This window comes from Sinocyclocheilus rhinocerous, unplaced genomic scaffold (genome assembly GCF_001515625.1).
Source record: "Sinocyclocheilus rhinocerous isolate Xijiao unplaced genomic scaffold, SAMN03320098_v1.1 scaffold99, whole genome shotgun sequence".
NCBI lineage: Eukaryota > Metazoa > Chordata > Actinopteri > Cypriniformes > Cyprinidae > Sinocyclocheilus > Sinocyclocheilus rhinocerous.
The window spans coordinates 509,536-521,714 of record NW_015670981.1 but is presented as its reverse complement, the minus strand read 5'-3'; the positions used below and the strand labels follow the sequence as shown (position 1 = coordinate 521,714).

The following is a 12,179-nucleotide window of genomic DNA, read 5'->3' as shown; positions in this document are numbered from 1 at the left end:
TTAAATGTAAATTTTTGAATCTGAATGTAAAAAAAAAAAAAAAAAAAAAAAAAAAATGTCTTCAATTATTAGATGTGGCAAAGACAGTGCAAACTGTTGAACATCCTATCTATCACAGCCTCTTTTTCATTCAAAATGTAATATTTCCTACTCTTAATAATGTCTATAACTTTTTGTATCTATGATTTATGCCTGGCAGACTATTAAAAAGAGTCAAATGAGTGACCCGAGTCATATTTAGGGACCATAATATCATAGAAATTTGAGGTTGAGCTGTTTTGACTTTGGTTAGTGAGTCAATAAATCTAGTTTTAGTTACTATTGCATTTTTATCATATCATTAGTGCTACAAATACACTGTAAGAATGTTTTAGAGATTGTTGCAGACATTATCGGAGTAGTTTCTTTGTAATTATTTACGAAATATTCTAGTGAATATTGTTTCTACACCAAATTTATTTCAGTGTGTGTTTGCTATTCTTTTTTTTCCTGCAATCATTTAGGAGTGAAAGAGAGAACGTAAACAAAATGTTTGACCCCGGCCTCCAACAGGATGAGACTCCGAAACTAAAACAACAAAAAGAGGAAAGAATCGGAGGACACATGGAGGTTCCTCCGCTGCCTTTTGTGACCCTGAGAGCTCATAATGCTCAGGGTCATGAGTCATGACCCTCAGAAGAGAAGAGCACTATATATGTGATGCTGAATTATTTTGGGGATTGAATGTATGGAGGGTTCGGCCCTTTGTTGACTCAATATTGTAGTCACTCGAGGACAGAGTGTCTTGCCAACAGATACAGCAGATGATATTTGCCTCGAGCTCTATCAGTTATATCAAATGACTTGGGTTTTATTTTACTTTGCTCTTTTTTCATTTGAAACAATATTTTTTGTAGAGAAGAAGAGGCATGGGAAGAATGTTTGAACAGTTTGCATTAGAATGAAGCCATTTCTGACAATGGTTTTGTTTTATATTTGGGTTGTCAATCAATTAAAAACCCTAATTGAGCTAATTACACGATAAGCCAGTTAATTTGTCAAATTAAATCGCGATTAATCACGTATATCAATGTTTGCTGAGAAAAGCCCTCTAAATGAAGATGATTCAAAGACATTGTTACTTTGGCAGAAGAAAGCATTGAATAGACAAGACAAAAAGTGGATTTAGAAATCAATATATTGATTAGTTCTATATCATTGCATGTAAGTCTATCCCACAGTGTTTTGTTTTGCAGTTTAGTTTGTCATTTAGTCTGTTTAATTTATTTATTTATTTATCATTATTAAAACTTAAATTACTTATTGTTTGATGTATAGCTTTATAGATTGTACACTTGTATACATTTGCATTTTCCCATGCACATCCTATGTTTATGTAACTGGGTTGTGCTCGGCGTGTTCTTTTTCATGGAAAATGGAGATGGAAGAATAACAGATTTATGTTTATGCATTTATGATTCAGCAGACACCCCTGATTACCACAGTCACGATGATTAAATCGGATGAGGCAGCAGCATTATGAAGTTTATTTGAGGCATTTACGCTTCCTGTTGGCCTGATGGGTCTCAGTGTGGATTCATCCATGTGTGATATCATGAGTCCAAAACCCCCCCCCCCCCAGTCTTCGTTCTAATCAAGAGCTGTTGACCCCCATTACAGAAGTCAGGAGAAGAGGATGCTGTTGTGAGTCCTTGATTAGACGGACTAGTGATCTATTTCTCTCTCTCTCTCTCTCTGTAATATTTTTTTGGTAAATTTACAATTTTTTCCCCATACAAAGATTTACCATGGTGAACATGTTATATATATGTATATATATGTATATATATATGTATATATGTGTGTGTGATTTTTTTTTTCACAGACCCCCAGCATCTTTTTGGGGTCCCCTGACTCCAGTTTTGTTTAAAAAAGGCTTTAGATTCTTGCATCAATATATTTTCTGTCTGTTGGTAATTTTTTAAGTTGTTTTGACAGAGACTGTGATTTCCATGGTAAATATTTGTATGGGTTATTACCTGCCTGTGTCATTTAAAATCATTTAGTGAATGTGTCAAAGCACAGCCAGCCAGGCTTCAGAACTTGTTTTGTTTCCGTTTTTCCCTGCGAAGGGAAATTAATGAATCTTTTCTGTGTTATTGATAGTTCACGGCACTTGATTCACCCCGTCTGTAGCGTGTCAGATGATTGTGTGATTCTCTCTTTCCTGAACCACAAACCACAAGCTCTCATATCGCACAAAACCATCGTGACCCTCTCTGCCCGCTTTCACCGAGTTTTAACCATGCCGTTGGACCCGAGGGCTCAATCTGAAACTGTCCATTATTTTTCCAGCAAGTGACCAAACTGATTGATGTGTTAATTCACCAGTGATGAAGAGGGGCAGCAGTGAGCTAAAATTAGTTGAAAAACAAGGCTAATAGATGAGTCTATTTCACCTGGGTGCTTTAAAAAACACACACACAAACATGTACTGGCATGTGAAGCGGGTGGTTTTATGGGCTCAGCACTGCTCGTCTCATCAGGATTCCACCCGGCTTCTTGTTTACAGTTGAGGATGGGCAGAAAGGTCACAGGGGCGTTTGTCAGAAATATTGACGGGCTTGAAAAATTGCACAACGCCCAAACCGTCTGTCACCTTCTCGAATAAATATTTGTTTTGGTTCGTTGCAGATTTGCCAACTCCGCCAGCGCATAGACACTTTAGTGTGCTGATGGACGCTAATGCTTTCGTCGACTTGTATGTATATGCTTTATCTCTGCTCTGTTTTGATGGGAAATTTAGTGCAAATGATTTAATTTCGATATTATTTAGCGTTTGCAGAGCTCCATGGCCACCCATCGTGTGTTTTGCCATTATGAAAACAGCTAGAAACACTATAAAGACTGTCAGATCAGCCTAATTTGCTATTAACAAGTACAGTAATGCTTAGATCTGAACAGATACTCCCTGACGCTTGTGTGACTATCTCTCTCTGTCTGTCTTTCCTGGGTTAAAACGTTCTGCTTAGGCATTCAGCTTTTTCACTGGGACCAGCCGGTTTCTACTGTGCTAATGGAATTACTGTGATTGCTGTTCAATAGCTTCTCCTGCAAATCAGGGAATGTATTACGATACGCCATTATAATAAAATAAGCAAGGATTTCGGATTTTAGGAACCTGAAGTCTGCAGTGATTTTTTTTCCAGATTGTTCGCAACGTTAAATTACAGGAATCTGGTGCGCTTCTTGGTAATTGACATCTTTTTTTTGTTTAACATGCAGATTTCGGTTGAATTAATGAGTGGTTGTGTTGTAAATACTTTGTTTTCATGTGAACTATTTAATTATGCTCCTGAAAATGTGATGCGTATGCACTTTTTAAATTTGTTTTTAGATTTGAAGCCTGCTGACACATGTTTGTGTTTGAAATTTGTCATTTATGGGATTTAAATTTGTGAAGGATGTGATTTAAAGGGGTCATAAGATGCAATTAAAATTTTTCCTTTCTCTTTGGAGTGTTACAAGCTCTTGGTGCATAAAGAAGATCTGTAAAGTTGCAAAGACTAAAGTCTCAAATCCAAAGAGATATTCTTTATAAAAGTTAAGAGTCAACCACGCCTACCTAAAACATTCTAACACGCCCCCACATGTCTACGTCACGATGTGCGAAGATTTGCATAACACCGCCCAAATGTGCACGCAAAGAAAGAAAGCGTGGTTTCAGGAACAGCAGTAGTGTTGATACAGCCATGTCAGGGAGACGCTGTGTGATTCAGGAGTACTTTTACTTTTACTGGAGTAATATTTTATTATACGTATCTGTACTTTTACTCAAGTACTTGATTTGTGTACTTCGCCCACCACTGGTGGGAAGTGATGCCCTCTGGGGGCATTTGGCCAGGGGTGTTTTTACACCACAGACAAGGTTAGAGAAGAAAAAAATCATTATGAAAATATAATTATATTTTCCTTAAAATGTTCTTCCTAACTTCAGGCCTTATTCTCATGTCATATATAACTGTGATGTTCTGCAAAACAACAAGCTTTAAAACACTTTTTTCTGGTGAAAATCAGATGGTCAAATCTGTTTTCTCTCGATACATCGCAGTGTAAGCTTCACAGTGAACATTACTACATCACTCTCGTCAATGTAGTCCATATCAACAACAAAAATATATCTTGACTCCATATAGTGGTTATTTGGGGAAAATCCGAGGTATTTTGAGCAGTAGGATTATAAAAAATATGTGCTAATATAAAATTTAATTAAGTAGCCTATATACAATTGCAAAATAAATCTATCTATCAGTACTTTTTTACTTGAGTACATAAAAAATCGAGTACTTTTGTACTTTCACTCGAGTAAAATTGAAAAAGGAGTACTTTTACTGGAGTAATATTTTATTATACGTATCTGTACTTTTACTCAAGTACTTGATTTGTGTACTTCGTACACCACTGCACGCTTGAGGCATTCGGCCAATCACAACGCACTGGATAGCTGGCCAATCAGAGCACACCTCGCTTTTCAGACCGATGAGCTTTGTAAAAATCGACGCGTTTCAGAAAGGCGGGGCATAGAGGAGAAACAATAATGTACAGTATGTGGAAAATAATGTGTTTTTTGAACCTTAAATCGCATAAACACATTGCATTACACCAAATACACAAAATAAGGTTCTTTTTAGCAACATCATATGACCCCTTTAAAACCTGCTTTTTCATTAATGAACACACAAATATAGTCAAAGTACTGATACAGATATCTAAAGTAGCTGTACAGTATAGTGAGAATTGAATATTGTGATGTATTATTGAATAAAAACGTTGTGGCCGTAGCTTGAGCACATGTTTTCCAGAGACAAATTGAAGCAAGACTCCTTAGTCCTGCCAGATGCAGAAAAACTGTAGTGCTTAGATTGTGGTTGAAGTGAAGCCTTATTCTGGCCGTGTGTGCTTAATGTGGCCCTTCCCGACCCTTCCCTTCCCTTCTCTTTGGAAAGAGAGAAAGACAGAAAGAAAGGGAGACAGACAACAGAAGCCATGCAGACCTTTTTCATTCCTGCTGTTCTGCCCAGTGGGGGGAAGTAGCGATTGAACAAACGACCGATGTGTTTGATCTGCAAACCGCTTGTGTTAAATTTTCCAAGAGTGAATGAAATGGTGCTATAACCTCTCGCTGCGTTTTTTGTGTTCTTTCTGTCTTCTCTCTGTGATCTTGCGTCTTGCTCAGGTTTAAAAATTGAGTTCTTATTCAGAACTAGTTCCTTTTTTATTTGAAATAAAAGCGAATGATTTTCATGGCATTCGGTTAACAGCTCTGGAAGGAGTGTGAGAGATTCATAATTTCTTGCAGTCTGCACCATTTCATGTTGTGCGTTTATATATTTAGATTTTTAAAATATGAAACATTTCTTTCAATGCATTTATTAAGTAATTGTATGCCATTTATTTCTTATTTGTCGTTTTTCAGAGTTTCCATAGTCAAGGAAAACCTGGTTATATCAGAAAATTTCAAATTCCATTTTCCAGGCCTGTAAAAGTCATGGAGTTTCTAAAATGATTATAAGTTGTTCTAGTTATATTCTAATCTATTCTATAACGAAGCCACAGTCCGATTGTAACCACAAAATTTGGTTTGGTTCAATTAATTGGTTAAACATGTTCCCAAATTGAATTGATCTAACTTTTAATCGGTTTTATGTATTCTTATTCAGTAATCAGAATTATTTGGAAAGGTCATGGAAATATATTTGTTGCAAAGTGTGGGAACCCTGCATTATTGTTTTGAATATAAAAAATAATCATCATTTGAAAACAGGCCTTTGAGAGCAGTGGAATAGTTTCTGTTGTCTGTCCTTTTCTTCTCCAAATCACAAAGAATTGTTAAAAATACAGAATCACTTGAATCAGAATAAGTATCGTTAAATTCCTTACGATTCCCTTCCCTGTTCTTGCTGTCTGGTTAAGGGCTGCTTCCTAATTAACAAATGCGCTTGGTATTAGTGCTTGCAATGACCATAAAGGTTTATTAGCAATCCATTGAGTGAAAGGAGTGGGAGTGACAAGGCTTGGCACCAACAGAAGCCACTCGATCAATACATACCCCCAAAATCCCCTCACCCAGCTGTCACGCACTGGCTCACAGTCCACTCTGAGTCACTAATGCCTCCAAATGGAGAGCAGGCAGGGATGGATTGAGTCTCAGGCAGAAGTGCTAAAATTCTGTTTGTTGGGTTTTAAAATCAGTTATCGTCAAAGTTCATTGTACTAGAACTCAAAGCTTAATTTCCGGAAATAGTAAAGTATGATGCCTCTTTTAGTATCGTTAAATTCCTTACGATTCCCTTCCCTGTTCTTGCTGTCTGGTTAAGGGCTGCTTCCTAATTAACAAATGCGCTTGGGATTAGTGCTTGCAATGACCATAAAGGTTTATTAGCAATCCATTGAGTGAAAGGAGTGGGAGTGACAAGGCTTGGCACCAACAGAAGCCACTCGATCAATACATACCCCCAAAATCCCCTCACCCAGCTGTCACGCACTGGCTCACAGTCCACTCTGAGTCACTAATGCCTCCAAATGGAGAGCAGGCAGGGATGGATTGAGTCTCAGGCAGAAGTGCTAAAATTCTGTTTGTTGGGTTTTAAAATCAGTTATCGTCAAAGTTCATTGTACTAGAACTCAAAGCTTAATTTCCGGTAAGAATCTGCAAGAGTGCCTCTTGTGCATGTGTACAAGACGGATAAATACATGCAACACTTAGCTATCAACATGTACACACCAACAACGTTTATTCAGTGTTCAGAAACTTGGCCTGACTAATTGCAGTGAGGTAATACAAAGGAAGTTGGATGCATTTTATGGCAGACAAGGTATGCATTTTATTAGATTTTAAGTTTATCAAGTTTATGCATTCCCAGGGAATCAAACCCATGATCTTGGCGCTGTTGGCGCTTTATTGTTTGAGTTTGAGGGATCCTCCTTAAAATGTGGGAAAATCTTGTTTGTGGCTTTATATGGCACTAGATGCTTTGCAAATCTTTCCAAAGAATCTCAGCATTAGAAACAAGTAGTATTGCTACTAGATGCATGATCATCGCATGATCAACAGTTTCTTGATTGATTTGTGATGCTGATAAGTATTGCAGAATTAGAAAGAGGTTGTTAGTGAAGGAAGAGGCAGTGCAAACTATATTACAAACTGGCAAGAAATGGGCTGTTTGATTATAAGGGTCAGAGTGTGGGTCAAAAAACTAAATTATGACTGTTTTTCTGAGCAAAAAGTATTGCCTTGGGTGGGGGTGGGGGGTATTGAAATAGTAAAGTATGATGACCCCTTTAATGCAATTAAACTTTTAATGATAAGGCATTGCTTTGCCTGCATAATCCATTTTCTGATGAACTCATTTTTTCCTTGTTTCTCTCTCTTTAATTGTAGACATGAACCACTGAGACAGCAATAGAAGAAAAAGCCTGGAATACGCTTGAGGGAAGAGCTTCGTCTCATTCCCCCTCCAATTTAGAAGGTCTGGAATCATGAGGTCCTTGTTGCTGCTGGTATTTTCCGTCTCTGTTTTGACCGGGACCAACATGGCATTTCCCTTGACTCCTACCGAACCCCCTGAAGTCTCCGGGAGCTTCAGTGTTAAAGACATGAGCCTTACGCACCTCACTGTGCACCGCAAGACTGGCGAGGTGTTCGTCGGCGCAATAAACCGAGTCTACAAGCTCTCCGCCAATCTGACCGAACTGCGCTCGCACCAGACGGGTCCCGTGGAGGACAACGCCAAGTGCTACCCGCCCCCCAGCGTACGACCATGCACGCAGAAACTGGAATCCACAGACAACGTCAACAAATTGCTGCTGGTTGATTATGCTGGCAACCGTCTGGTGGCTTGTGGAAGCATCTGGCAGGGCGTGTGCCAGTTCCTGCGGCTGGAAGATCTCTTCAAGCTTGGTGAACCGCATCACCGTAAAGAACACTACCTCTCGGGAGCCAAAGAGCCAGATGGAATGGCTGGAGTTGTGGTGGGCGATGACGACGGAGACTTGAAGAAGAAAAAGAAAGGTGACAGCCGCCTCTTCATCGGCGCCGCCATCGATGGCAAATCCGAGTATTTCCCAACCTTGTCCAGCCGTAAACTGGTGGCCGATGAGGAGAAAATGGAAATGTTCAGCTTGGTTTACCAAGATGAATTTGTGTCCTCTCAAATCAAGATACCTTCAGACACTCTGTCTCAATATCCCGCATTTGACATCTACTACGTTTACGGGTTCTCCAGCCGCACGTACATCTATTTTCTCACTTTGCAACTGGATACCCAGCTCACCCAGGTGGATGCGACGGGCGAGAAGTTCTTTACCTCAAAAATCGTCCGCATGTGCTCCAACGACACAGAGTTCTACTCCTACATCGAGTTCCCACTTGGGTGCACCAAGGATGGGGTGGAATACCGACTTGTCCAAGCTGCCTACAAGCACCGTCCTGGGAAGATTCTGGCCCAGGCTCTCGGCCTTTCTGATGATGAGGATGTCCTGTTTGTGATCTTTTCCCAGGGTCAGAAGAACAGGGCTAACCCACCGAGAGAAACAGTGCTGTGCCTCTTCACGCTGCACCAGATCAACCTGGCCATGCGAGAGAGGATCAAGTCGTGTTACCGCGGGGAAGGAAAGCTGTCTCTGCCATGGTTGCTTAACAAGGAATTGCCTTGTATTAATACGGTGAGTCTTTGAATTAATTTTCACTCTGAATCTGTTTTATTTCAAACATTTTTGATCACGATTTTGCCAAGTAGATCAAAATCCTTGATCTACCCACCACATTTTAGGTGTAGGCTCGGGGTTACGCTTAGGGTTGTGTTGGGGTTGGCATAAACAACAGCAACGTACTTATAATGAACTTAATATTTCTTTTTTGGGATTAAGTTAGGGGTATTTAGGACTATGTTTGCTTGACAGGAATTCTTTGCTTTCAGCATCAACAAATAAAGTTTATCTGGAAATAGGAACAACTTGGAAAAGGACATGTTCATGGATCGACATGTTTTATCAACTTTCTTATGGAACAATCACACTCTTTTCAAACAATCATAGGCCAAGCCCAAATGCACAATTCATCACCACCACCAATGCTCAAGATACTATATATGTCTTTAATTAATTAATTTGTATTAGCCTATATTGGATATTTAATGGTTTCAGCTCATTTTAAAAGTTTTTTTTTTCTGATATCTAGCACTAATTTAAAGGGGTCATGAACTGAGAAATCAAAATTCCCTTGATCTTTTGAAATATAAGAGGTCATTGTACTATAAAAACATACTGTACTTTTCAGAACTCAACTTTCTCATTAGTCTAAAAACAGCTTATATTGAAGCCAATCTGTCAAAACGACAGCTTGTGGAACGTGCCACTTTAGGCAAGGCAAGGCAAGTTTATTTATATAGCACATTTCATACACAATGGTAATTCAAAGTGCTTTACATAAAAGGAAGTCAAATAATCCTAAAAAAATAATCACAACAGTAAAACAAGGAATTTAAAATGATTTACATTTTTTTTTTTAAAATAAAAACTTCATGATGTAATAGAGTGGCTATACTCAATCAACGCCTGCTATTACATCACTGCCTGTTTAGCCCCGCCTACCGATTCACGCAGGTTGTGTAAATAACGAGAGAGACGAATGCAGGTCTACGTGGAAACTAAATGATAAAGAGTCTACAATTCGCCACACCTATTCAAACAGAGCGTTCTGATGAGGGGGGTCAAAACAGGACAGAAAATAGCCTATTCTAAATTATGATGTTTTTTTATGTAAAAATTTTAATAACATTATAAGTGGACTTCAGAGAACAGTACAAAATAATAAAAAAGGCAGTTCATGACCCCTTTAAAGGAATAGCAATAGATTACGGCAATGATTTAACTATTTGAGTGCACCATCTCTTGACATGCACTTCCCCTTTAAGAGTGCATGTCGTGTCTAATTTAAACAGTGTGCTTTTTTTATAGTGGATTTTCAGCAGGAATATTTTTGCATATACTATAGATAATTCAAGTCGTTCTTTACTTTGAAAAAATAATTTTATTTTTTCCCTGACAAAGTAGTATAGATTCACAATATTGGCCATTTATTGGTTATCAGCCATAACATTAAAATAATATTCAACTTATTGATGTTGCCTGAATTGTAACATTGGTGCATCTCTATACACTACATATGAGCTTAAACATATCCAAGTCCTAAAAGCAGAGGGAAATGATAGTGTTTGTAAAGTCCCTAACTTCATCTAATTAGTTGATTGCGATGTTATTCCCATTTTGATCCAGGAACATGTCCTCCTTGTTCAAAACATGTTTTTCAAGTGTGGATTCGTGTCACAATAGGTACCTGAGGGTTTCCGTGCTCACATAATCATAGACCTTCAGTCTATTGTCTGTTTTCTGTTTTTTCTTCTTTTGTTGTTCCTGAAAAACTAATTTGTGGATGCTATACATGATTCCCATTGACCTAATTGTGACATGTTGCAGACTTTTCAGGAATGCCTGTGTAGGGGAAACTGTCTAACACTATTATCTAATTTAAACAGTGTGCTTTTTTTATAGTGGATTTTCAGCAGGAATATTTTTGCATATACTATAGATAATTCAAGTCGTTCTTTACTTTGAAAAAATAATTTTATTTTTTCCCTGACAAAGTAGTATAGATTCACAATATTGGCCATTTATTGGTTATCAGCCATAACATTAAAATAATATTCAACTTATTGATGTTGCCTGAATTGTAACATTGGTGCATCTCTATACACTACATATGAGCTTAAACATATCCAAGTCCTAAAAGCAGAGGGAAATGATAGTGTTTGTAAAGTCCCTAACTTCATCTAATTAGTTGATTGCGATGTTATTCCCATTTTGATCCAGGAACATGTCCTCCTTGTTCAAAACATGTTTTTCAAGTGTGGATTCGTGTCACAATAGGTACCTGAGGGTTTCCGTGCTCACATAATCATAGACCTTCAGTCTATTGTCTGTTTTCTGTTTTTTCTTCTTTTGTTGTTCCTGAAAAACTAATTTGTGGATGCTATACATGATTCCCATTGACCTAATTGTGACATGTTGCAGACTTTTCAGGAATGCCTGTGTAGGGGAAACTGTCTAACACTATTACACATCTTAATCTGATGTAATGTATCTTTGATGAAAAATCTATTCAAACCAGACAGGGTGGGAAGCAATAGCTTATTATGTGAGAGATGAAGAAGGTGATGGCTAGACATCAAAATCAATACGCCTCTGACATTTTAAACCAGTCAAGTGTACCACACACGGTCTGCCTTTGGAAACCCTTGATGCTTTATATATGAATCTTTAATATTTGTCTCCTGTAATTCAGTGTACAGTGACAAATCACACTTATGATTTTATGTTATTCATCTGCCTTGAAGCTAGCCACAGGCTTGTAAATTTGCAAATCCTTTAAAAAGCGTGTTTACGTCAACTCTGTGCAAAGGTTAAGTGTTATTCATTTCTTAGGGGTTAAGCAACCTGTAATTTTGTAGCCCATTAGCATACAGTAGAGTTGGTGCCAAAAAGTACCATGGTACAAAAACAGTATATTTACATGGAAGCAAAATTAGGAATGTAAAATGCACCAATGCATGTTTTCAGAATGCAATTTTGATTGATTATGGAATTTAATAGCTGATTATTATTCAGCGTGTTACAAAGATCAACACAGATGCACATGCACATTCTTACAAGAAATGCTGAGCATGCATGACCGAGGAAAAAGGAGGCATTTAAGAAGATTATGCTGTCAAATTTGGGGTTTTGTGCCGTTATTCATGTTCGGGTGTGCCTATTTGAGCAAAGCAAGTTAATTGTTGATATTTTCTTACTAAATTATAATGTCTAATGCTTATGCACTGGAATATATTAAAATAAATTATTTTGAATCTATTGGAAAAAAGTTCTCTGAGGCTTTTATAGATAGCTAGTTTTTTTCATTTAAATATATGTTATCTGCACAAACATGCCAGATTTAGTTTGTATTTCAATTATTAGTTAAAGGGGTCATGTGATGCGATTTCAAGTTTTCCTTTCTCTTTGGTGTGTTACAAGCTGTTCGTGAATAGATAAGATCCCTAAAGTTGCAAAGACTAAAGTCTCAAACCCAAAGAGATATTCTTTAT

General features: G+C 37.8%; 1 protein-coding gene across 1 annotated transcript in view; it reads left to right on the top strand.

The window, feature by feature from the left end:
* The window catches only part of LOC107734520 (plexin A3), a 211,830-nt gene that overhangs the window by 3,892 nt on the left and 195,759 nt on the right, over nt 1–12,179 (top strand). The window contains exon 2 of the mRNA XM_016546492.1: nt 7,421–8,703. Coding sequence (XP_016401978.1) covers nt 7,519–8,703 — 1,185 coding nt within the window. The 5' untranslated portion in view covers nt 7,421–7,518. The remainder of the gene's footprint in view (nt 1–7,420; nt 8,704–12,179) is intronic.